Source organism: Phoca vitulina, unplaced genomic scaffold (assembly GCF_004348235.1).
Source record: "Phoca vitulina isolate PV1807 unplaced genomic scaffold, GSC_HSeal_1.0 scaffold8, whole genome shotgun sequence".
Classification (NCBI taxonomy): domain Eukaryota; kingdom Metazoa; phylum Chordata; class Mammalia; order Carnivora; family Phocidae; genus Phoca; species Phoca vitulina.
This window is the reverse complement of record NW_022589711.1, coordinates 3,518,442-3,545,493: the sequence shown is the minus strand read 5'-3', so window position 1 is coordinate 3,545,493 and position 27,052 is coordinate 3,518,442. Positions and strand designations below refer to the sequence as shown.

The window sequence follows — 27,052 nt, the reverse complement described above, 5'->3', positions numbered from 1 at the left end:
CAAAAACGATAGTCTCTTTCCATAATTTGGCTATTGTTGATAAGGCTTCTATAAACATCAGGCACAAATGTCCATTGACTGATGAATGGATAAAGAAGTTGTGGTATTTGTGTATATGTGTGTGTGTGTGTGTGTGTGTGTGTGTGTGATGGAATATTACTCAGCCATAAAAAAGAATGAAATCTTGCCATTTGCAATGATGTGCATGGAGCTAGAGAATATTATGCGAAGTGAAATAAGTGAGTCAGACAAAGACAAATACCATATGATTTCACTCATATGCAGAATTTAAGAAACAAAACAGATGAACATATGGGAGGGGGAGAAAAGGGGAGAGAGGGAAGCAAACCATAGAGACTCTTAGGGATAGAGACCAAACTGAGGGGTGATGGAGGGAGATGAGTGGGAGATGGGCTAGATGGGTGATGGGAATTAAGGGCGGCATTTGTGATGAGCACTGGGTGTTATATGTAAGGGCTGAATCAATGAATTGTACACCTGAAACTAATATTACACTGTATGTTAACTGGAATTTAAATGAAAACTTGAAACTGAAAACAAACAAAAGCAAAACAAAATGATAGTCTTAAAATTGTCTTGATTAATATTTCTCAAAGCAGTGATATGTTCTTTCCTAAGTTAGTTCCTAACTATATATACAGTAAATATATATATTATATATTCATACAAATATATATTTATAAACACATACTTACATAAATATATAACATCTGCTACTTTCATGTCACTATATTTTTTTACTCCTTTGAAAAATAATTATAAATATGATTTTAAAATAGTTTTAATTTATAAAGTAAAAATAATTTTAAATCATGTCATTTTCTATATTTTCTCCTTTTTTATGTACTGTATTTTAAGATAAAATCTAATTTTCAGTAGATCTCGAAGACTTTATTCCTATTTTTTATACTATATATTGATCATAGTTCTTAATATTTTGTTTGCTTATTTCACTAATTGAATATTTTGATTGATACATGTCACTATTGCTTAGAAGTCACAAGTAGCTGTTTCTAAAACTAATCACGAAATCCAGAAGGGCAGGTTAGCTGATTGGGCTACCACTTAATTCTACCTAAGTAGGTTGCATCATGCTTGTTGTGGTTTATTTTCATGGCCAGAGGCTAGACAAGATACAGATCAACTTTGCAGTAAAGCAGAAGGAAAGCATACAACTTTGAGTGATAGAGTCAAAAGTATAGGCTAGTTGTGAGTGGAGGAACAGATATTTGTACAGCTGGATCTGAGATGAGATAACAGGCCAGATGAAGATCAATGCTTTGACCCTACCACTTTCCTAGATATTCTAGTCGAGGACAAACTGACCACCGTCTTCTAGGAAAAGGAAAGACAGATAAAGGAAGTGACATGTGTTCTGTCTTCCTGACATATTTGTATCAAGAGAGAACCAAGGGAGGGGCAGTAGTATAAGAAAAATCATTGTCCAAGTGATCACAAATTCTCTGTAGATTGTCAAATGCAAAGAGTTATATCATATCCTCTATCAACATGTATAGAGATACAGATATATCCGTGATGAGCAGGCAGGCAATTTTTTTCCTGCTAATTATGTTATGGTATAATAAAAAATATAGGGTAAGAAGGTTGTTCATGCCAGGAGTACCAGCATCGAATTCCTTCACCCTTCATGGCAGCAGTTCTATACTGGGTGTCTTTAAGAAATTAATGATGTTAATTTTTAAATTGGATGTTGTTGGAATCCAAACAGCTCACTTTCCTGACTCCCTGCTGTTCTCTGAAAATGTTTTTGGCAAATGGAACTTGACATATCATCCTCCTTCTTCATAGCACCAAGTAACCCGCTTTTTAACATTTAAAATGGCCCTCTTAAGTGAACAAAATTCACAACTTTACACCCCATAGAAGAGCAAGTAAACCTGCTGAAAATGATGTGGATTCCTGCTTTGAACTGACTTAGGCCAGTGGTTCTACAGATGTAAAGGAGGGAAGAAAATCTCTGATAAGATGACAAAGAATGAGAATATTCGAATGCAGTCACTGAAGTTGTAATAGGCTTTGAAATACTATATGCTTTTATCGTTCTGCTCCAAAAGTTACAATGCAACGGGTAATCCCAAGTGCACATACCTGGAATCCCCAAGTAGTAGCCAGTAGTGAAGTTTGCTTTAAATCCCCCTTTTGCCAACAGCTTGTCAGTGATGAAAAGCACAGTCATTCTACTGGTGGTTGAGAACACGTCCTTCACTGGGCCAGGCCCCGTGTACACAGCTGTCCCAAATGAAAACAAGATAATCACTGAAATGGTTCTTTGAATCTAGAGGAAAATATATACCTGTTCTTTCAGTTCCATCCTCTAAAGGGATGCAACATGCAGCATGACTGCTCTGGAAGTGACCACACTTGCATAATTGTGTACTTCCTTTTAGATTTTGGACACTGCTTCTAGGAAAGCCAACTTCTCTATTGATCTTTTCCAGTATGGTTTGAGGTTTCTGTGGCTCTGTAAGTTAATGATGAATTCCTCATAATGGCTTAGCACCACTACTCTTCAAAGCTCATGTTATTCCCAGAAAAAAAATGATTATATGACTGCTTTTAGATACCTTTATAAAACAATGGAGATTATAGCTCCCCTTAGTAAATTTTTGTCCAAATTTATTTGATATTTTTTGTGAGTTGAATCATTAACCTAAGCTGAAGCATTGGATTAATTAGAGATAGATAATATAAACCTAAGTGGTGGTTTTCAAAATGTTTTCCACTAAGTCCTGGGCTTTGGGGGTTTCATAAATAATGAAATATTCTCTACTACACAATAAAGGCTTAGGCTAATTAGAAAATATGTTCTTACACACACACACACACACACACACACATTTAGAGAGGGAGCGGGGGAGGGGTAGAGGGAGAGACTCTTAAGCAGGCTCCATGTCCAATGCAGAGTCCAGTGCAGGGCTCGATCTCACAACCTTGAGATCATGACCTGAGCTCAAATCAAGAGTTGGATGCTTAACTGACTGAGCCGCCTAGGCACCCATCATATTATTAGATATTTTATATATTAGAATCCCTGAAAGTGATTATGTTTCAAAAGAACTTCTTGCCTACAATTTCAAAACTATGATTCTGAGATCCTCTGGAATTCTTATTTACTTTTCAATGATTGATGTAAATATTAAGAGGTGAAATGATGAAAATGAATTCTTCTTAGATCATGAGAACACTGAAATTTTCATTAGGACAATATAAACTAAAAATGGGAAAACAACTCAAAATGTGTTCATAACTATGTATATAAAAATCAAATTTGAATTTCCTCAGTTCTTATTCGCACTAGCCTCCCAGCCCCACTGAGATTTTCATTGTTGATGTCTTCTGTGGGTGGCTCTCAAAATCCTCTTCTAGGAAGCCTGAACTTTAGAACTTTGCAGGATTTTGCTGAAGAAACTTGTGTAAGCAGTGATGGATTATATCACTGGGAACCCTCTCCCCCACCCTGCCCCTGTACTGCTATAGAAAGCTCCCTCTGGTCTTCCACCATTGGTTGCCATGTTCATGAGATTGCATCCTGATTGCATAGCTACCTGGCCATTTAATAGCTATTTTTGGAAATATGATGTACACATAATGCATATTAAATTGAGTAATATATGTCTTTTAGCTCTTAGTCTCCAAGGTGTAATGCTTACTGTAGTAAATTAATATAGCTGGTAGAAACTATTCACGCAAAAATATTAATTCTGGTTTGCCAAGAATGCTCAAGAAGGGCGCCTGGGTGGCTCAGTCGTTAAGCGTCTGCCTTTGGCTCAGGTCATGATCCCAGGATCGTGGGATCAAGTCCCACATCGGGCTCCCTGCTCGGTGGGAAGTCTGCTTCTCCCTCCCCCACTCCCCCTGCTTGTGTTCCCTCTCTCGCTGTGTCTCTCTCTGTCAAATAAATAAATAAAATCTTTTTTAAAAAAAAAAAGAATGCTCAAGAAGAATATTACTCTGTTATTGCAAATACTCTCATTTTGGAAGCTCCACATAAAATTTGACATGTTATTCTGTTGTTGTAATTTCATTTTGCTAGTTGTAAAAGAGTGATTACAGTTATTGGGAAATGCTCTCTCCGTCAATCCAATGTCTTGAGCCATAAAACTTTCACAGTATTTAAATTGCACACTTACCTAAGAGCAAAGAATCGTCTCCTCTACCATCTCTGATTTCCACTACATCTGCAATATTTTCTAAGTCGAATTCTTGAAAATGAAGTTGTATATTCTTTCCCTCTTGTGCATTTAAATTCCAAACACCTTAAAAGTAATACACAACAACGCAGTTTAGAACACGCTTCTTTTGATTTCCCTCAAAAGCTTCACTCTCTTGAGAATTTCAAATTTCTCTGAACTTTTGTATGAACTCTCACATCTGTCCACCGCATCCTGGCTTTTCCCTTACTGTTGCAATAGCTTGGGCATTTGTAAAGCCTGACAACTTATCTACATCTTCATCTAGACTGTGTTATGTTTGTTTCTTCTTTTCTCATTTCAGTGCCTAAAAAATAAAGGGCCCAATAAATATTTATTTAATAAATCAATAAATTTAATAAATTTCTTTAAATTGTTCTTTTAATATCCCACTGACTTCCAGAATGTTTAGATCATTACGTTGTACAAATGATATGTTTAAAAGATGTTTTCAATGTGAAATAGAGATGGTAATCTCTGGTTCCCTATACAAGTCAAATGAGATTCATGGCTGTTTATTTTTTTGGATCAGATAAGTCCCTGGAATTGTGGTTCTATTCTCCTATGAAAGTGTTACTTCCTTATCTCTGGGTCATTTGAAGAAAGAAAAGTTGACATTTTCTAACAACACATTTTTCACTGTCATTAGGGCATTTCTTTCACTGGTAGATTTCCCCATTTAGATTGGTGTTGCTATCTTAGGTGCAGCCATGGGAGGAACAAGTCTGTTTCCCAGACCTACTGAAGTGGAATATTTGTAGGCTGGGCTGGGGAATTGGCATTTTTAACACAATTTCTAGGTTGTACTGTTCCTCCAGTTAGGAATATTGACCAAGTGATAGGCTCTGTGCAGTTTTATCAAACTATTCTCTCAGACTTAAGATTTTTTAGTAAATCCTCATTATTTCATCTTTTTAAAAAAGATTTATTTATTTATTTTAGAGAAAGAAAGAGAGAGAGAGTGTGCAAGCGGGGGGAGGGGCAGAGAGAATATGAGAGAGAATCCTCAAGCAGACTCCCCACTGAGTGCGGAGCCTGACACGAGGCTCAACCTCATGACCCTGTGATCATGACCTGAGTCAAAATCAAGAGTCGGACACTTAATTGACTGAGCCACACAGGCGCCCCTATTTCATCTTTTATACTGAGACTCTAACTACATTACTCTAGCTGCAGGATTTATTAACACTAATCTCTATTTACAAAGGGTGTGGATGTCACAATTAACCCTTTACTTTTTATACTTTCCGCTGACTTTATGGAATTGCAAACTTGTTATCTATAGTATAGACATTGTACGTACAATCAAGAAGAGTCATTAAGGGAGCAGTACCTGGAGTAAAGTACTTTCACACTCTGGTTTTGTTCAATTTTTAAATTTGAGAATTATAATAATAGCACCTGCTTCAAAGAATTATTGTAAGAATTGAACTGAAATAATATAATAAGCACTAACACAGTGTCTAGCATGAAATAAATGCTAAATAAGTTAGTAATTATTACAGTTGCTGTTGTTATATTATGCAATCTCCTAGACAGTAGGTGTACTCAGGTTTGGCAGATTTATAATCCACTTTGCTGTGTCAAAGGGGGGATCTAGCCTTGACATATACATCTGTCTTTCATGGCCTGGGGAGAAAATGACTCACAGAAAGCCTGATTAGGGTAGCTGTTTGGAAAATTCATGGAAGTGAATGTTGTATTTGGCTCCCATAGTTCAAAAGGTCCTCCACAGTCCGCTGAAAAGGAGAAAAAGAAAACAATGAAAAATCATTAGAAACACAATGCTTATTTCAGAGAGATAATATGAGAGATAATATTATATGCCAGCAAATTCCCAATTATATTTCTTGGAATACTGGTTTTGACAGATAGAATTTATAGTTTGTGTAAAAGAAAACCTTGCAACTTAAGTAAGGGAAAACTGCCGGTTAACAGGTCTCTTTACTTCTTTTTTGAGAAGAACTTCTCAAAACCTTAAATACTGTTAAGTTCTTTGAATCTCCAAGAAGGTGTAATCGTATGCAGCATTTCCCAAAATTATTCGGGCAAGAATAAATTTGCTGAGCATCTTTTATACATAGGCTTTATGAAATAAGGTACCAAGTCCCTGCTATAGAAATAATGAATCTTGATAATGGAAAAAATCTTATATTTGACATTCTCTTATGAGAAGGGTGAGTAAATCACTCATTCTGCTTTCTTATGTTTTTCTCTTTTTGTTTTTCTACTCCCCCCCTTTTTTTTTCAGTAGAGAGGGAGCTCCATCATCTTGTATACTGAGATGTCTTACTGTTAAGAAAGGGAGACAAACTGAAACTCCTCTTGCTAAATAATTGCTCAAGACTGGTCTGTTATTTAACATTGTCCAGGAGTCAGGTTGGGAAAAAATTTATTAGACAAAATTCTAGTTAAAACTAAGATGATTTAAGTTGGCAGATTAACTTCATGAAATCCTTTTATTTTTTTTAATTTTTTTTTTTTTTTTTTTTTTTTGACAGAGAGAGATAGTGAGAGCAGGAACACAAGCAGGGGGAGTGGGAGAGGGAGAAGCAGACTTCCCGCGGAGCAGGGAGCCTGATGCGGGGCTCGATCCCAGGACTCTGAGATCATGACCTGAGCCGAAGGCAGACGTTTAATGACTGAGCCACCCAGGTGCCCCGACTTCATGAAATCCTTAACCTATTGTATATTTATCTTCCTGCTTACTCGAAAAAATTCTAAAGTTATATAAAAACTCATCAACTACTTAAAGGATCCTAATTCTATTCTTATTTATATTGACATGTTATGTTTAAAATCAAAAGAATAAAAATAACCTAATTGTAAGAACATAGGGAACTGAGATAAGTATATATTTTTCTATTTAAAGGCAGATAATGCTGAAATTGTTTACTCCAAGTAAGACAGAAATCAGACTATAAGAGAGAGAATTAAATGTCTCTACACCTACAACAATGCCTTCAGTCATACCCTCTTCTTGGGTCCCTCTTTACATGGCTTCTGCCTCACTTATGTAGATCTTTTCAATTCATGTGCTTTTTCCAAATTTGTCCGTAATAAGCATCTTAAATTTGGGCTTCATCATGTATATAATTGGACAGAGAGAGGCGTTTGTTGTGGTTCAACAGTAGGGCTGCCGTCCCATCTCGTCCTGTAAGGTGGTAGAGCCTGGTCTCTCTCTCACGGTCTCCGGGGCAGGCTGGTCCAGACCCAGATGAACTTAGCAAGAATAAAAAAACCTCTCGTCTCATGGGGGGAGAGGACATGGTGTATAAAAGGTAGATGTTTTGGAGCTGGTGGATTAAAGTCGTCACTCTGAGTTCGCTATTTGTCTTTTTGAGAGTTGGTTTTCTCATATATGAAAGAGATATATGTTAGAGATTTTCAGGGTTGTTATAAAAAAATCAGACATAATTATGAAAAGTGCCTACACATTCCCTGGCATATTCAGTACTGATTTTCAATACACACTTGTGGATTTGGTAATTACTTTTATTATTTCAATTTTAAACGGACAATATGAGCATTGGAGGCATTCAGTTACTTGCTAATGCCATGCACATCCATTTAGTGTCAAAGTCAAGACTTCAATTGAGTTCGTCTCAAGTTTCTCCCTCAGTGTGTCTTCCTATTAGGTTAATTAAGCTCTGCATCATTTCCACCGTCTGGTGTAAGCCATAGACAGGGTTTAGACTGTGTCTCAGTAAGTGCCACTTGATGGTATGTGACATACTCTTGTTAGGTATAGACAAAGAGAAGGAGAGCAGAAGGGAACAAAAAGGAAAGTACTAACAAGTAAGGTCAATGATGGATAGATTTAGAAGGCAGCAGGCCCTATACACAGGGTGCTAAAGAAGGTATTTTAACCAAAGAAACAGTGATAAGGGGGACGAAGGGCAGGTTCTCCACTGGAAAGGGTGAAGGTAAGGCCAGAGAACTGTATGATCTTATCTCTGAGGTCAATACTCTCCTTGATTACATGACTAATTGCCTGGGAAAGATTTCTGAAGAAGTATCTACTACAATCCCTCAACTCCCAACTCCCACTTACACACAATTCATTTAATTTTAGTAACTCTTAGTGCCATGAATTGCTCCCTTCAAATCTCTGGGAAATTAACCGGGAAGTATAAAAACTCTGCAGGGGCAAAACTAACATTGCACATTGCAGATCGGAGAAAACCAGTTCTTCTATTTCACTAGTTTAGATGTGGCCAGTGTGGCCAGTGGATTTGTTTTCGTTTTGTTGTTGTTGATTTTTAAGCCATTATTCTTATTTTCTCTTCAAGGAATAGGAAAATCTCAAAACTGTCTTCTCCTAATAAATAGCTGACATTTTGGAGAATGTACTGAATTTTCACATAATTGAACACAACAGTACGTTATATTATATGTAGATGAGTAGGTAGGACTTTAATAAATACACACCTAGGACAAAAATGTTGTCAAATGTAATTGTTAAGCTTGTCAAGACAGTTCACTTAGCATTTCTCCACTAAATAGGAGTCTTAGAAAATTCATTCTTCTGAAATACTTTAAGAATTACTTTTTTGAAATGAATCTCAGATATAATTTCATGTCAAATAACTGACCAGTAAGATATCTCTGATCCTTGGCCTGATAAGATATATCAGTTATGCTTGTATATAAACGGTGGTAACGAATTGGAAAAAGCACTTTCAGCCATTCTAAATATGAAGACACAATTTATTTTAATGGTGGTGTTGCTTTAGTAGAGATATAGCATATGCTTCTTAATAGAGGGGCCAAAGACTCATAAAATGTACTTCTGAGTACCACAATCATACTGTATCATTAGATAAACGCTCTCCACCCAGAGAATGAGAGTTAAATAGTCTGTCTGGTCCTGGGAACTCTATTCACTTAGAGTAGTGAAACTTTTTCATTTTTCTTTTTCTTGAAGCTGTTCTCTCAAAGATTTGTATTCTGATTAATTCCTTACTATGCCAGCAGGGATTTTCACTACATACAGTATGTAAATAGCACGCAGTATTTTGCAAAGTGGTTGTCAAGGATAGATATTTTCTCTGAGGCATGTCATTTTTAATCCATGCTTAAGCCTCTGACGTTCATGAGATATGTGTCAATGTGAGGTGAAAAAGAGAAGAGCCCAGCTCCCACTTACAATAAGAGGGTTCAAATGAGAGGTATTTGTGGCAAAACAATAGATGTACCTTGAGAAATAATATCTTTCATTGATGCTTGAATATTGTTAAAATCAGCATTATTTTTCATCATCATACTAATAGATAAGTCCTACACTATTACAGATAACATTTTAAAAATTCAAGTTGTAGTATAAAATGGAATATCCCATGAAAATTTTGTGTTCAGTTTATCAAAATTTATGTTCCATTCACAGGTTCTAGTGACCAGCCATGATACTAATATTTACCTTAAATTTATGACAATGATGTTCAAATTTTCATTCCTTATACTCTACATTTTATTTGTAATGAATAGCAATCTAGCCAACAAACAGGCTATTAGTTTTAAAGCAAAAAGATAAAAACAAAAAGGAATAGACAAAAACATACTGACACAAGAGCATATGAGTGCACTTAAAATGGAATTTTCTAGGGATTTAAATATCAAGTCACACTAATGATACATAAGGCAAGCAGCTCTGAAAGAACATAGCCATCATATAAGACAAGTAGATAGGTACTAATTCATTTCTATACGAAGAACTAAAGTTAGATTATTTAGCTCAAAATATAATGTCCTGTCTGTGAAATTTTCCAAATTAACATCGATTTTGTCTTTGGAAATGGAAAATGGCCTAAATAATGGCCAAATAGAGAAAAATTGTGGAAATAAAGAGTGACTTAAAATATCTAGAACTGTAGTTTGTATTTTTTTTTTCTTACATATTTTTAACAGCCACAGAAATAAGTTAGGGGCCTGAAGTGTGGATTCCTTTTTATATATACCTATTCTATTTAGTAGGTATCTTGTCATCAATCACCCAAATTGTGTTGCAAATTAACATAATATTTGTGTAAATGGAATGTTTACTTTTTAAAAGTGTTCTCCATGCAATCCCCACATTTAAATTATTTGTGTTAATGCCATAAGGCAACAAGTGTAGAGCTACTGCAGCAGTAAGTGATCGAAGTCACAGAACGGAAGAATCCCTATAGTCATGAAAACTGACATTAACATTTCCCCAAACTAGGCACAATGTGAATCCCTAGGAACAAGGGAGGAATTTTGTTAGTCAGCTACTGGTCTGGGATTATTTTCTTATTTAAATGCTCTGTAAGAGCCAAAGAAAGGCTATTAGCCAGTCAGCCATGGTTTCCTTTTATTTCTGCTTAAACAAATCAGTGATCTGGAACCAGAAAAGCTCTGCTCAAATAAGAATTTCACTGAACCAATTGCAAATGGCGTTAGAATGAAATTGTTCAGAATGCGTTTGATGGTAATTAACATTTTCTGCTGTGCTAAATATTGCCCTGAAGTGAGCCATTTGGAAACTGGAACAAATATGCTTTGGGCAAATTCTAGTTTATACTTTAAAATCAGATAGGTTATTCTACCGTTATAATTTCCCTATTGTTAAAATATGCAGAGATATCATGCTTCCTTGACATTGAAGTGTTATTTTTTTCCCCCTTTTTGACTAGAATAGCTGTGAGGACTGTATAGGTTTGTATGATATTATGTACAGAAGTTATTTCACATCTTCTATTTCAGATAATGGTGAGATTGTTATTTTAAAAATATCAAGCCTATGAAACTGTTACTTCTACTAGAAAATCTTGCTTCTTGACCACTTATTGGTGAATAGAGGAACACACTGGCAGAAAGGATTATGAAAATTGTTTTACATGATTGAAATGTCAAAATAGCAAGATGTTTCTAGTGTTTGGTATCCATAGGAATTATTTATCAAACCAGTAATGACTTTAGTAATTAGACTATTTCTTTATGTTTTTTTGCATGAGAATGTTTTATATGATAGACAGGTACGGTATGGGGCACCCACACAAAATGAAGTGAAGCAATTATTTTTAAACAATGCCAGATGGCCCAAATTATTGCATTCATGTTGGGTTTTGCTCCATCCCATCCCTTCCTTCATTTCCAAAATTTAGTTCTGGTAACAAAATTTTGTTTGACAAAAATGTTTGTGTCACCAAAAGAAAATTACAGCCAACATAAAAAGAGAGAGAGACTTAGTTCATATCTACTAATATTTTTTGATTATCTATTTCTGTGATGTTAGGAAGCAGCAGACACTGGTGAAGCAAAGGTGAATGAGACCCAGAGTTTGGTGTCACGACACTCACTTTTTGCCTCAATTTTGTGGCCAATATATGTGAGAAGGCATGCTACTTTTCTGCTTTTGTTTCAATTTTATGAGTGTCCTACTGTCTCTTAATGTTTCCTTAAAGCTTTCTCCAGTTCACACTTTCTTCTCAAAAGTCTATCACTTACTTTTCTCATTTACTACTTTTAGGGGCACATAATTATAAATTGCCTTAAGTATTTCTTTACATGGATTATATTTATTTATTTTTTCCATGCATTGGTTATTGCTACATATTATATTTCTTGTGCAGTGCTTTGTACACAGTAGCTATTTATAAAATTTGAATGAATGTTTGAAATATTGAGGAATTTATGTATAACCCATACAAACATCTAACCATGTTAATACAAAAGACGTTACATGTAAACTAGCCTTTTGGTAGAATGTAAGTGCACGTTCAATATGGTGGCATGGAACCAGTATGGCAATGTAATTACTATCCTCATCTTAATGGCAGCTCACTTGTTATCCATTCTCAAACACCAGTCATTTATCTTTAGAGCTTTTGAATTGTTAAAAACCCAAATCTGAAAAGTCTGCTTTCTTTTTTTTTTTAACTTAAAGATTGACAGCAGAAAAATTTATAGTTTTAGAAGTAAAGTCAAATTTAGGTATGTTCTCCACGTTGATTTGCTGATGTGATTATGGGAAGAGTTTTAAGTGCACTTGGAAGGAAATGAAAAATGGAAAAAGTGCTGTGTTTGGGGGCTCAGATCCATGGCAGAATAAAAACATCCATGAGGTATGACATAAGCAAAGCTGTAGAACCAGATCAGTTTCCAACTGCCATAATCCAAAGATAAAAGGGATTTTTTTTTTACATCAAAACTACAGTGCAGTGAAGACATCCCAGTAGAGGCAAAATATATGTTTGATATAATTTATCATTATATGGTTTTTTTCCTGTCAAATCCCAAGTTGGAAAGTGGTATGAAGTTATTGTCTTCTTTGACATTTTAAGATGGGTAGGAATGCCCCTTTTTCCTCTGAAATGTCAGTTTCCAATTTCAATTAAGAGCACAGGTAGATACAGACTCCATTTTGTTCTTTTGTGTTAAAAGACTCCAAAGGACATGGGAAATCCTGGACACGGCTCAGCTGCAACACGTTAGCGGCTCCATGAAGGGAGCACATTGCAGGGCCTTACAAAGGCACCATTTCAGGATAAAAAAAAATTTTGTGTGATCTTGGTCTGTATAGTCAAAAATCCAGGCCCAGTAATTATTATTAAATTATTCTGAAAATAGGCTGGGTGCATCTCAAGTTTAACCAAACTCCTCTTTGATCTTAACATCATTCTTTAAGAAAACCATGAGAATCTTAAGGCTTCTTCCCAAAAATCTGTCCGCCTGCCACACGGCCAGTGCAGCATTAGTTTGTATTCTAGTGAAAACAAAATGGAAGTCAGCACCTTCGTTATTTAAAAAAATAAAAATATACTAAAATTATTATAAATATGATGCATAACAAAGTAATGAGTGATTTCCTTGTGAGTGTATGCATAACATAATATTTTGCTAGCTTCCATTTTATTTATATTTTGGAGTCTTCAATTTTTAGTGAAAAAATAGCATTAGGCTGAGATAATTTAAAAAGCCAAAAGAATATCTACTTGAAAATATTAATGCTTTAATTGGTAAAATACATGTTATAGTTACTTACTAGGAAGTTCTGGTGGAGGAGTTGGGACCAAAGTTGGTTCTGGATAAAGACTCACATTGCAAATCCCATATGTTAGGCTAATGTCGTCCAATGCTACATCACTCAGGATCGGGTTTTTAAAAGCATTAAAAGCAACCTGCAATTCAGAGAGAGATATGAAATCATTCTACTCTAATCTTCTCTGATTTGATTCTTCTTGTGGCCCAATATTTGCTGGGGAATCAGTATTACCAACTCCAAATATAAGAGGGCAAGTTTCTATATAGTGAAATATTGATAGATCCTGCTTTTTATAATCCTTCTGCTGAGCCCACCTCCCTACTTATGTGTTCATACTAATCTAAATTTTCACTAGTGTCTTCCTTCTGGGTTAGGCAATATTGCCACAGTTTCTCTATGTCTCTGTCTCTGTCTCTCTCATGATTTGTCATACTCTATTGTGCTCTGTCATGCATCCACATTTTCTGGCAAGGGACAGCAATCTTCTCACAGATTCCTTCCCTCAACAATTTTAGAAATCCAGGTAGCTGTCTGCCTTCTTATAACATAGGGGCCCTAAAGAGAAGTCACACCTACTAGATAATTCAAATGAGAAAAGAAAGGGACAAGAGAAAATATGAGTACAATATATAATTCAAGGCCAACTAGTACTGGTCATAGTTCACCCAGGAAGCTGGTGTGGAATACTGTGTGAGGGTAATACCCAGAGGACACAGACCCAGACTTGGAAGAAAGTTTCAGTGGTCAGATGAAACCTATTAGGTTCTTAAAGACAGTGGGTATTTTAGCTGGACTTTCCTGGATCCTCTCTTGTGTAGGAAAGACATAAACAGAATACCCATGATACATTAATTGCTCTGCTAGGCACATTGTATACATTATCTCATTTAATTTTTTCAATGCTATTGTAGAGTCATCCATTCACTCATTTGTTCATTCTTTTCACCTTCTTCACGCTAGGCACAATTCCAAATAAGGATTATTTTCTCCCTTTCATATACATGCAAGCTGAATTTCAAAGAAACTGAAGTGACTTAAGATTTCATGACAAAGTGGCAAAGCCAAGGTGCAAATATTTGTAGAACTCCATGCTGTCATTCTGCCTGATAAGCTAACCTTGAAAAAGTGGATCCAGTTATATTGCTTAAAAAAAAATGCTCAGTGAGTTGAGCCAGATTGGCCACTGCAATATAGTAGTCCCCCATTATCTGAGGTTTCACTTTCTGCGATTTCAGATCCTCACTGTCAGCTGGGTAATCAGAGGATTCTTCTTCAGGTATTGTCAGAAGGTCAGTAGTAGCCTAAGGCCATGTCACAGTGCCTATAACATTCACCTCACTTCATCTCATCACGTGGGAATTTTGTCATTTCACATCATCATAAGAAGGGTGAGTACAATACAATGAGCTATTTTGAGAGAGAGACCAGATTCACATAACTTCTGTTACAGTATATTATTATAATTGTTCTATTTTATTATTATTCTTGTCAATCTCTTACTGAGCCTAAGTAATAAATTAAATGTTACCATAGGTATGTATGTATGTATGGAAAAAAAACCCATGGTATATATAGGGTTCAGTAGTATCTATGGTATCCATGGGGGTCTTGGAACATATACCCTATGGACAAGGGGGACTACTGTACTTATTTCTCTGCTCTGCCATTTCTTTGTTCCCCTGATATTCCATTTTCCTTTATCCTTCCCTGAATTATCAGAAAACAAAGTTGGAGAAGAAAACTTCATAGAAAAAAAAAAAGACTCAGAAGAAAAAAAAAGAAAGAAAAAGGGAAGGAAGGAAAGAAAGATGGAAAGAATGTAGATGAAGGTGCTTGTTTTCTGCCTCCTTCCACAAAGTCATGGGGAAAAACTAAAGCCTTCCCTATGACTATGTCTGTCCAAATGTATACCTTCTGAAAGTTACACTCTCTTTTCTGAAATGAACTGATTAAAACACTGTTAATTTGGTCGAACTATTAGCCTGTATTATCCTGTATTTTAATTGCAAACACCCTTAGGAAGAGAACACATTAAGCTGTTATCTGAAAAATTAATTCACCTTAATGTGAAATAAATGATCAGAGACATCCCAATGATACAGCTCATGGAATTTGTTTCTAAAGGAAATACATAGATTAAGTCAAAGTGGGGCAGGGTGGATGGATACCGATGGGTGTGGATGTTCTAATGGGAAAAGATAGTTCCTTAGAAAAGTGCAGGGCTGATGTAGGTGGTGTTTGTGAAAAGCTGGAAGTCCTAGGTGAGCAGGGGACATAGGAAGACATGATTGGCATGTGCTAGAAAGTTGCTGAAGAAAGCTGTAATATCCCACAAAGTTTCTTTGGATCTTATGGATCATTATAAGTAGTACTTTCACGTAGTAAATTTTTCCTCAATAAGTGGTTTTATTTTTTTTTAAGGATTTTATTTATGTATTTGAGAGAAGAAGATAGCAAGAGAGAGCACAAGAAGGGTGGAGGGGTACAGGGAGGGGGAGAAGCAGGCTCCCTGCTAAGCAGGGAGCCTGATGTGGGCCTTGATCCCAGGACCCTGGGATCACACCCCCAGCTGAAGGCAGATGCTCAATGACTGAGGCACCCAGGTGCCCCTCAATAAGTGTATTGTTTTTTTTAATTTAATTTTATTATGTTATGTTAATCACCATACATTACATCATTAGTTTTTGATGTAGTGTTCCATGATTCATTGTTTGCATATAACACCCAGTGCTCCATGCAGAATGTGCCCTCTTTAATACCCATCACCAGGCTAACCCATCCTCCCACCCCCCTCCCCTCTAGAACCCTCAATTTGTTTCTCAGAGTCCATAGTCTCTCATGGTTCGTCTCCCCCTCCGATCTCCCCCTCCTTCATTTTTTCCTTCCTACTATCTTCTTCTTCTTCTTTTTTTTTAACGTATAATGTATTATTTGTTTCAGAGGTACAGGTCTGTGATTCAACAGTCTTACACAATTCACAGCGTGAGCGCCGTGAATTGAATAAGTGGTTTTTAAATAAGTTAGTGAATAAATGAAAATAAGGGCACTCAGGGGTGTTTTTTTTTTTGGTTGTTGTTGTTTGTTTTTTTGAGAGAGAGAGAGACAATGCAAGAGAGAGAGAGCACACATGCACTCATGGGGGTGGGGGTGAGAAGGGGCAAGGGGAGAGGGAGAATCTTAAGCAGACTCCACGCCCAGTGTGTTGCCCAAGATGGGGCTTGATCTCCTGACCCTGAGATCCCAACCTGAGCTGAAATCAAAAGTTGGATGCTTAACCAACTGAGCCACCCAGGTCCCCCAAATTCAGAGATTTTTTTAAAAAGGTATTAAGAAAGTAAAGAAAATGACTTGGCTATATTCAGAAAATATTTTTTTTATCATATTATTTTAAACTATAATTGTATCACCATTTTTAGAACACAAACACAGGATTATAAGTTACAAGGTATTATGCCAACCTTAAATTCCACTGTTTCATTTAATGTTACTTGTCCATAATTCCAATTTTCTCCATAATTTCCTTCCTTTTGGAAAACTGTCTTCTCCATATTTTGGTCACTGCTGATATTAATGCTTAATTTATAGACATTTTCACCATACATATAATACCTAGTTTGGAAACAAGCACAAATGATTGGATTTCTACAATATTAGAATAAATGCAATCTAGGGTTCTTCTAAATCCTTTACTTTCTCTGGAATATTTCCTTTTTCCTTGAGTGAGGGAGTTGCTAGTAAAGGGGTGGGGGAGTCTTCCAGCATTTTGTTACTTTATCAATTGGAAAAATAATAGCGCATCCATTAAAACTTGGGATGTCTTAGTGAAATCATGAGCCTGGCAATGTGACAAAGGCAATGGTACTCATTAAATAAGGTAGTATTTAACATGTGTCTATGACATACCAGAAACTGAGGCAGACTGGTTCTAAAGTGGGGTCTAAAGGGAGACTTAAGAGTCCTACTCTTTCTCGTCTCCCTCCTGGTCCAGTCGGGGTGGAAATGTAAAATCCTGTAAAAACAACAAAAGAAGTATTTACTTCACTTAACTGTCAGCAATTTCATTATGTGAGATTTAGCATGTTATAAGTAGAAAGGAACAACTTTAAGGTGAAAATATAAGGAGGAGAAAGGAAGGTAGATGTGAACCCAGAAGGCACTGTCTCTACCATAATAAATTATTATTTAGGAAAATCACTTCTCAACTCTGGACCTCCCAATTTATAAAACAAGAGCCTTGAACTGGAGCATTGCTAAGGGTATATCAAACTCTGACTTTTTATGAGTCCACATGATTATTTTATCATATTATTGTAGCCAGATACCCCTTTAATTCCCATTTACTAGATGTTTTTATCAATTCACTTCTTCAGAGACAATGATCACACAAGAGTATTTAGATATGCTGGTGGACTAACTCATGATATATGCAAGTATTTAAGCACAAATTTGAAGGTAACTTTAAGAGTTTCAAGGATCAGTTTTTTATTCCATTGACTATACTGCATTTCTCTATATAAGAAGTTACCTGATTTCATAATGGTTTCATCTTCCGTATTCCTTTGAATGATAGCTAATCAGATCACAGAAGAACAGGAAGCATGCTAATCTACATAAAAGCTTTCTATAATAGCTCAAGCCACTGCATAAAGTGCTTTCTGGTCCGGAATTCATTATTCCAACCAATGATTTGAGTCATTTGAAGTGTGGGAAGAATTGCTAGAGTGAGATAATCTTGAACATTTTCTTAGAGAAATTTAATTTTTTAATTCTTAGCTTGCTGCTTATATATTATGACAGAAAGCAGGAATCATGTAACAAAATATGTTATGAAGCAAAGGAAATATTGGTTAAATCTGATTTATAATTTCTAAATCTGATTTCTAATAAGTGTAGTTTTTTACGAAATGCTGAAATTTAGTGTTTATTTGAAATCAAGCATCTTCTCTCTTGTGCTTTCTAACAGAAATTTTTATAGGCAATGCTGTATAAAACTCAAACTTGGGGTGCCTGGGTGGCTCAGTCATTAAGCGTCTGCCTTTGGCTCAGGTCACGAGCCCAGGGTCCCGGGATCGAGTCCTGCATCAGGCTCCCTGCTCAGTGGGGAGCCTGCTTTTCCCTCCCCCTCTGCCACTCCCCCCTGCTTGTGCTCTCTCTCTTGCTGTCTCTCTCTCTCGTCAAATGGATAAATAAAATCTTTAAAAAAACAAAAAACAAAAAACTAAAACTCATTCATTTACAACATGCAGAGTAAGGATAAGATATGAAGAAAAATACTAGTAAAACTGCCAATAGATATATCAGTTTATATTTAGATTGGTAAGGCAAAAAAAAAAAAAAAAAAAAAAAACCTCAGAATGAATATTTTATCAAGGTGAAATCATGGTCAAATATACTAATAAATATACATACACTAGATTTAAGTTATAAAATGTAAAATGGAAATGAATGCATGTTTAACATTTTATATTAACACATTACTTATACTTTATATAATGCTATGGCATTTCATGAGTACTTATTTTTAGCTCTATAGTTAGTGCTCAGTTACTCAACCTAACAAAAAATGTAGCATAGATACAGAGGGGATGACCCAGAATCTACCCTTTAAATGCTGAATTCCAAATCCCTTTTGAGTTGACATTAATTTTGGTTGATTAGAATGTAGTTGGGGAGGAAATAATTAAAATTCCATTGAATGCCATGAATAAATAATGAAATGGCTACCCTGTTCAGAAATATTTCTAGTTAGCAGCAATTATACAACATAAAAACTATTTATGTTTGCCCATGTTCAGTTAGTTATATTTAGAAATATTTTTAATCTAATGTTTACTCATTAAGCAGTAATATTATATATGGGATTTTATGATGCTATGAGTTTTGTATCATTGTTTAGATAAAATGTAATTATGTGGACCATAGTACTTTATGAATTTTCCATAAATAAATTTTTAAAAGCACAATATATTAAATATCACATAGCATTGCACATTTTGGAATATAAAATAAAATACATTAATAGTAATATAATAAAATAAAAATTAAGAAAATAATAAATAATACGTTAACAATTTCTGTGATATCAGTTAAATTCCTTACTTAACAAATTAGAAGATGAAGGAAATTCTTCATAAAATTATGAATTTTAAAAATAGAGTATTGCTTACATAAAAATTTACTTAGTCTACCTAATTGTCCTTAAATTTCATCTATAGCATTTGCCTGTGGGGGCCACTTGACCTCTATTTAATGTCTGTCAGATAAAGCAGGAATCGTTGTGTTCAAGGCAGCCCATTCCATTTCAACACAATTAGAAACTCTTTTTTTTTAAGAGTAAGTTATTGTGTGCTTATTTTTTTTCTAATTTTGCTCCTGGGCTCATTAAGGATAAATGAATTTATGTTAACTCTACAAATATTTAAAGGCTACTATTTTGCCTTTTCTAAGACTTCTCAAGATAATCCATCCTTTTTGCCTTCAATAATTTAATATGGCACAATTTCAATTACTTCTCCATTTGATAAGCTCTCAAGTAGCTGTACAGCCAGTTGGTTCCACTCAGAGTATGGAAACCAGAAGTTCACACAATATTTCTGTTGGAGTATCTTACCAGGTGGATATCCTAAAACTTGGGACTGTGATTTAAGTTATAGCATTGACACTATTTATTTCCAAGTGTATGTCATTCATAGTTCTCCAACTCTCTATGAAAATTCTTCATCTCCAACATTCTTGCTCAGTAATGCCTCTTTCTGCACAATCTAACTGATCCCTTATTCAACACCTTTTACCATCTCCTTATTTCCTGCTAAACAAACATAAATTTACTCTGAAGTTTGAGGCTTCTGTACTATGTATGACTTCAATGTCATTTTCTAGCCATAGCTCTTATAATTCATCTATTTATGTGCAACACTTCTACAATATTAGATTATTTTAATTTGCTCAACACCCAGAAATTTTATGATGTTTGGGTCTTTTTTTTTCTTCCTGTTTTTATGTCACTCTACTTCTCTTTACAATTGTACATGTCAAAATCCTACTAATTTTTTGAAGTCATTAAATCAAATTGCCATCTCCTTTAGAAAGCTCCTCTTGGTGCTCCCAATTATATGGGACCACTCCTTGTGAATTCTGGGTTGCATGTGTACTTCTCTGATGTTACTTAGTCTGTTCTATTATGTATTATATTCATGTTCACACGTGACTTTTAAAACAGACTTTGGGAAAAGAGTGACACTTAGTTCATTTTTGAATTCTCAATATGGATTAGCTGAATGTTGCTTAATTTATTCTTGTTACATCAATTTGACTTGCTATTTTAATTTAAATTTATTAAAGTAATACACAAAAGGAATGGTTAAATAGATATTTTTTATAACCACATGGGAATTTCTATGGTCAAATGATAATTTCTTTTAAAGTCCTACAAATTTCTTGAAATGTCTTTGAGAACTCTTGGAATTAACCTCAGAGTCAGCCTAAACCTCAGAAGATTGATTTTATTTTGTTAATTTAAGCATACAGTGAACCTCTTTCTTGAGCCTTAGGTTTTTCTTACAACTTCTTTCTATCCCTTTTTCTTTTTATTTCTCCATGAAACAAACCTAACCTTTCACATCCAACACTTCAGTTAAGGAGAAAAAGCGTCGGACATGTGCTGAAGTGATACAGAGACAGCAGCAACTGGAGAGGCAGTAAAACTTTGTGGAAAGTTGGAGATTCCTCTCACAAAGAAAATAGGTTGATATAAACCATTTTGTGGGTAGTGAGTGCCTACGTAAAATTAACTGAACCCAGCAGATAAATATTGAAAGTGTTAGATTACAGAATGTTTCCAATTCAAGTCCATCTATATTAGAAAGTAGTATCATTTCCTAAAATTCAACATCACAGGAAAGATAAGGGAATAAAGACAGTATTACTTTGAAAACACAAAAATCATACTTATTTTAGAAAAAAATGATCTATGCTAAATGAAATGCAACTATCTAAAAGACTTAATATACTTTTGAAAATTGAGCAATGTAACTACTTTTCTCCCAGCCTACCACTTAAAAGAGCACCACAGCCAATTTGTCTGTTGAATGCTTTTGCATCATGAAAAGAAAATAGTTATAATACCTAACATTTATATAACACTTGTCATGTGCCAGGCATTTTCTTTTTCTTTCTTCCTTCCTTTCTTTCTTTCTTTCTTTCTTTCTTTCTTTCTTTCTTTCTTTCTTTCTTTCTTTCTTTCTTTCTTTCTTTCTTTCTTTTTCTTTCTTTCTTTCTTTTTCTTTCTTTCTTTCTTTCTTTGGCGAGCATAGTAACCAATTTAATGTTCAAAACATGCCTCTAAAGTCAGGTCCTATTATCATCAACCCACTTCCCGGATGAGGGACCTAAGGTGGAGAGAGAGAAGAGATAACTTGCAGTGCTGGTTTAAATCTAGCTGACTTCAGAGTCTCATTTTAATGGTCTTTGCTACTACACTGTGCTAACCCCTAAGCCTTAGAAACACTTATGATTTCATTGAGAAAGGCCAACAAAGAAATATTTTCTTTGGGCTGTCTAGCCCTCTTGTGACCCTTCCATTTCTGAAGTTTTCACATGTTACTGACCTCATTTTCTCTGAATGTTCTGAACAAACGAGCCAGTTCTGAGCACCCCAAGATGCTGCCCTGTATCATTGCAATCATCTCCACCGACTCCCTTTGCTTCTAGAAGGTACAGAGAAACTCTGAGCCTTGACAGTGCAGATTTAGGAGCCCGTTGCTCTACCAGGAGAGAGTTCTTTAGAAGGAGCCAGAAAGCTAAGGGGCTTAGATGTTCTTCCCTAAAGCAATGTTAATTCAAAGTTTATTCTGTTTCATTTAGACTTTTCTGTCATTTAAAGTGAAGGCAAAGAACAAAAAACCCCATTTAAAGTGAAGGCAAAGAACAAAAAACCCCTGCATGGATAAGAGGAACAGCAGGAGAGATTTAATTCTCTTCGATTTCAGAGGTAGGATGTTCTGACACATAAAAAAGCAGGTTGGAAGAAAAATGCCCCTGGGTGTGTGTGTGTGGTGGTGGGGGGAGGATGTCTGGTAGATTATGAAATCACTGGTATGAGAGTTGGAGAGAACCTATTAAATCCTATCATCCGTTCTCATTACACCACTGCCTCTGGTGGGCTCTGAACTGCTCTGACTTGTCTCATTTTAAATAACTCCAGCTACAGGACTTTCTCCTGAGACTCCATTTCCGACCCAACTATTTAAAACCTCCACCTGACATTCAACCTGTTTCACTTTGGTCATTTTCATCCTATTTCCCTAGTTATTTAATCTGCTGGCAAGCTGAAACCATTTTTTCTCCTGTAATGTACTTATATTCTTCAGATATCAGTGGAATTATTTTATCTCTTATTATGATGACATAAAAGTAGAAAAATGATCATTTGAACGTCAAAGATTTCAACTACATAAAAGGTATCTGTCATAGTTAATAGATATAAACGCTTTCTGTACTTTCCTCTAACTACTCTTGTCCAAGTGTGGTAAAGACTTTTTTTTTTATTACAATAAAGACAAAAATATGGTCAAATTATTTGACTGTTTTAGGCCAGGCTTCTTCAGAGAGCTGGGGTGATTATCACTTTGGGGTTAGTCTTTAGCTGTGCAGATTACTAATTTACCCATAGAGGATCAGGCTCTGGGAAGTCACTTGTTCAAAGAAGATTAACTACGTATGATAGTATGCATGTCATTATTTTCAATACTGAACATGTATGGTGTAATGGGATTGGCCATTTACGCAGAACACATTTTTGTTCATAGCTCTACACTGCTAACTAATTAAGCAGAATCCTGTTGTCTTTCCTTTCAGATTATTTCCAGAATCTGACCTCAGTGCATCTGCTCCCACTGATCTGAAAGTCCTGTGGCCTCTTCTCTGGGTGGGGTGATAACTCTCCACTGGTCTCCCTGACAACGTTCCTGCCTTTCCATAAACTATTCTAGCAGCCAGTGTGAATCCTATCACTTCTATGCTCAAGAACCTCCAATAGCTCTTCATTTCACCAAGGAAAAAGCCAAAGCCATAGAAGAGCCATTATTATCTGCACTCTACTGGCCCTGTTTATTCCATGTCAGCCATATTGGCCTCCTGGCTTTTCTTCAAACGGGTCAGGCATGCTCCCTTTAAAGTCTTTGTTCTGCATGTTCCCTCTGTGTAGAATAATCTATGTGGCTGATTCCTTCAATTCTGTAAAGTTTTGATTTGAATGTCACCTTTCAATGGGACCTCATCCGATCACCCTGTTTTAATCTGGAACAGCACCTCAGCACACTTGCCTTCACCATTGTCCTTACCAAACTCTATATATTTTCTCAGAGCACTCATTCACTTTTAGCATATCCACAAATTGTAATTACTTGTCATACACATTGCTTAGTTTCTAGTTTTAAGTTTCTTTTTTTCCCCCCTAGAATATATGTTCCATGATTGCAGAAAATCTGGTTTATTTTTGTTCAAAGATAATATTTTGAGTCCCTTGAATAGGTACTGGGGCTCAAAAAAAAAAAAAAACTTCTTGAATAAAGGAGTAGAAGAATTAATCAATTGAGGCTTTTATTGATGACTGTGGAAATAGATTAAAAATAGATCACAAGTAGTCACTTTTTATTAAGCAATGTTTTGATCAAGTTGAAGTAGTGTGATGAACCAAATTTTGTTATTCCAGGTAGACCACTGTCTAAAGGAACAGGATTAGTCAGATACATTTTTGCCCTGGAAAAGTGAATTCTTTAATGTCCTCTTACCAGATGTCATTCACAACTGACATTAAATCAGCTATTTACTTTTCAGGTTATAAAAATGAGAGTATTGATCTCTGTAACAAAAGTGGCCATTGATAATAAATTACAATGCACATGTGCTCAGGTTATTTTTATGTTACAAACAATTTCACGCAGTCAATAACTCACTCAATCAGGAATTGCTTATTGGGTCAAAGTTGTAGATACTCATTCATTAAATTTAAAAATAATTTTACATGTTAATTAGATTCAGATACTGAGACTGCACTAGGAATTCAAAGATGAAAAAGAAGCTTCTTGTTTCTGAAAAGAAACAAATAACTAAGAAAATATAATACCATGTGGCAGGAAAAATAAAAGAAGTGTTTATAATGTTTAATGTAAAGGAAAATTTCAACTCAGAACTTCTAGACAGATTTTATGGAAGTGGTGATATGAGATCTGTGTACTCAATGCCTAGAGCCATGTCTGGTTAAAGGAAGATTGCAATGCATTTTTTTGAATTGAACCATATTTTCACCAGTAACCTTTTGACAAGTCATATTGTAGGATGGATTTTGCCTAAGAAAATTATCTAAATGCAGAAATTTCTATTCTGTCCTTTTTGTCATTTTCCTTACTTTACAAGATCCACATTACTTCTAGATTTGGAAACTCCCTGTTCAGTGATTAATTTGGTATTATAAATACATGCTTCCAGGATTTTCATGGGTGGTCTTCCCACTATGATTTCCTTATCTCCTGATAATTCCCCATGATTTCTGTTCTTTTCCATCAACTATTATTGTTTCCAATGTTATTTTCTTACCTGAAATCTAATTCTAATATTCACACAAAAAGCTATTTACAAATTACAATCTTTCCCTCAGGACCATGCCTTAGAATCAGCTCATCCACAGTCCTTTTGGTATGGACGGATGGCTGTGTCTCCACAATTTATATGTTGAAACTCTAATCCCATATGATGATGTTTGGAGGTAGGGCGTTTGGGAGATAATTAGTGATCTTATGAGAAGATATAAGAGAGAGTGCTGACTCTCTGTCTCTCTCCCTCTGTTGTGTGAGGATACAGTGAGAAGACATGGGTGCATGATGAGCTCTCACCAGAACCTGACCATGTTGGCACCCTGACCACAGACTTCTAGTCCCCAAAACTATGAGAAATAAATTATTGTTTAAACGAAGCAGCCTGTGGTATTCCGTCATAGTGGCTTAAACAGACTAAGTCAGCTCCTCAGAAGAAGAAAATCTATCTCTAGATCTTTATTCCAAGATAGCATGATCTTGTATATTGAGAATTCTAAGATAGTCTTTAAAAACTATTGGCGTTAATAAACAAGTTCAGCAAAGTTTCAGGGTTCAAGACCAATATACCAAAATCAATTGTATTTCTCTACACCAACAATAAATAATTGGAAAATGAAATTAAGGCAAAGTAGACCATAGTTCAGAAAAGCTAATTGCCTCCTACAAAGTCCAATTAGTAAATAATAAGTGGCAAATCTAGGGCGACAACCCAAGTCTTCTCATCTGTAATGGCCCCTGTGAACTTTTTAATGTTTCATGAATATATAAGGTAAAAGAATGTTTTTTTTAAACACAAACTTTTACTTGCCTATTTGATTAGCATTTTCATTTAAAAGTACTTATTAGCCATGATTATTTTTAAAAAGAAAATCTGAAAAAACTGTTTTGAATTAAACAGCAGACAACACATACCACTTTCCTTTTGATTTTTGAATTAAATATGAATTATACCTGAATCATTGCCGAAAGTATGGTCAAAATTTGGTCCGGTAAAAGGAGGAAAGGTGTTTCCCTGAATCCTTTCCCATTCATTATCATCATTTAGATCCTGGACCCAGAAACAAAAGCCATCTTCAAAATTACAGTTAATTTTCTCATAATCTGTGAATTAAAAAAAAGAAAACACTTCAAATTTAGTCCACACTGTGACTAATTGTAATCAATTGCATGAAAATAATCTAGTCTTATACTGTCTTATACACTTATTTTTTTACTTTAATTTTATTTAAATTCAATTAATTAACATATAGTGTATTATTAGTTTCAGAGGTAGAATTTAGTGATTCATCAGTTGCATATAACACCCATTGCTCATTCCATTAAGTGTCTTCCTTAATGCCCATTCACCCAGTTACCCCATCCCCCCACCCATCTCCCCTCCAGCAACCCTCAGTTTGTTTCCTATGGTTAAAAGTATCTTCTGGTTTGTCTCCCTCTCTGATTTCATCTTGTTTTATTTTTCTCTCCCTTCCCCTATGCTCCTCTATACACTTACAACTGTCAGGCACACAATCTTTTTTTATTCATCATAATTTTGTTTCATTTCATTTAGTTAAAAAAAAAACCCAGCTTTTTGTTGTCAACTGTCTTAAATTAACATGCTTCCTATATCCAAGTAGGGCTTTAGCAAAGACAAGCTTCTTATTCTTATTGTTCTTTAAGTTTTACATCTTACCTCTCTTTGTTTACCCACATAAACTTTGTCTCCTATTTTTCTCTCCTCTTTTTACTAAATTTAATACTTGGGTCAAAATTAGGTTGATATGGAATATTCTCAGAATTAGTTTTATGCATATACATATATATGAAACTTTGTAATTTTTGTCAAATTGGTTATTTGATTCTTTTGAAGAACATGAACTATTTTCTAATTTCCCAATTTCTCCAAGTATCAAGTAGGGAGAGCTATACGTAAGAGATACTCATAAAGAACTTGCATAATGAGACAAATTATGACCTTGTTCTAAAATTTTAGGTTCTGCTACTTTTAAAGTTCCATTACAATATTGAAGCATCTGAAGATTCAAAGGCTAAAGAATAAACAATACTTACTATTAAGCTCTGTGCTGTTAAATGCAGTGTATGTTGCATTAAATCCAATATAATCATTTTCATCAGATTCTATAAGAAAGGTGGCAGTAACTTGGTTGGAAAAGATCCTAATTGTGCCAGGATTGGTTTCCCAGAGAGAAGCTACAAAAAAAAAAAAAAAAAAAAAAAAA

General features: G+C 35.2%; 1 protein-coding gene across 1 annotated transcript in view; it reads right to left on the bottom strand.

Annotated features, from left to right (window-relative positions):
• TMPRSS15 (transmembrane serine protease 15) overlaps positions 1-27,052 on the bottom strand; it is a 111,749-nt gene that overhangs the window by 47,916 nt on the left and 36,781 nt on the right. The window contains exons 10-17 of the mRNA XM_032406219.1: positions 26,883-27,023; positions 25,782-25,931; positions 17,140-17,245; positions 16,695-16,845; positions 13,237-13,372; positions 5,882-5,971; positions 4,173-4,298; positions 2,131-2,271 (exon numbers count right to left, since the gene is read on the bottom strand). Coding sequence (XP_032262110.1) covers positions 2,131-2,271; positions 4,173-4,298; positions 5,882-5,971; positions 13,237-13,372; positions 16,695-16,845; positions 17,140-17,245; positions 25,782-25,931; positions 26,883-27,023 — 1,041 coding nt within the window. The remainder of the gene's footprint in view (positions 1-2,130; positions 2,272-4,172; positions 4,299-5,881; positions 5,972-13,236; positions 13,373-16,694; positions 16,846-17,139; positions 17,246-25,781; positions 25,932-26,882; positions 27,024-27,052) is intronic.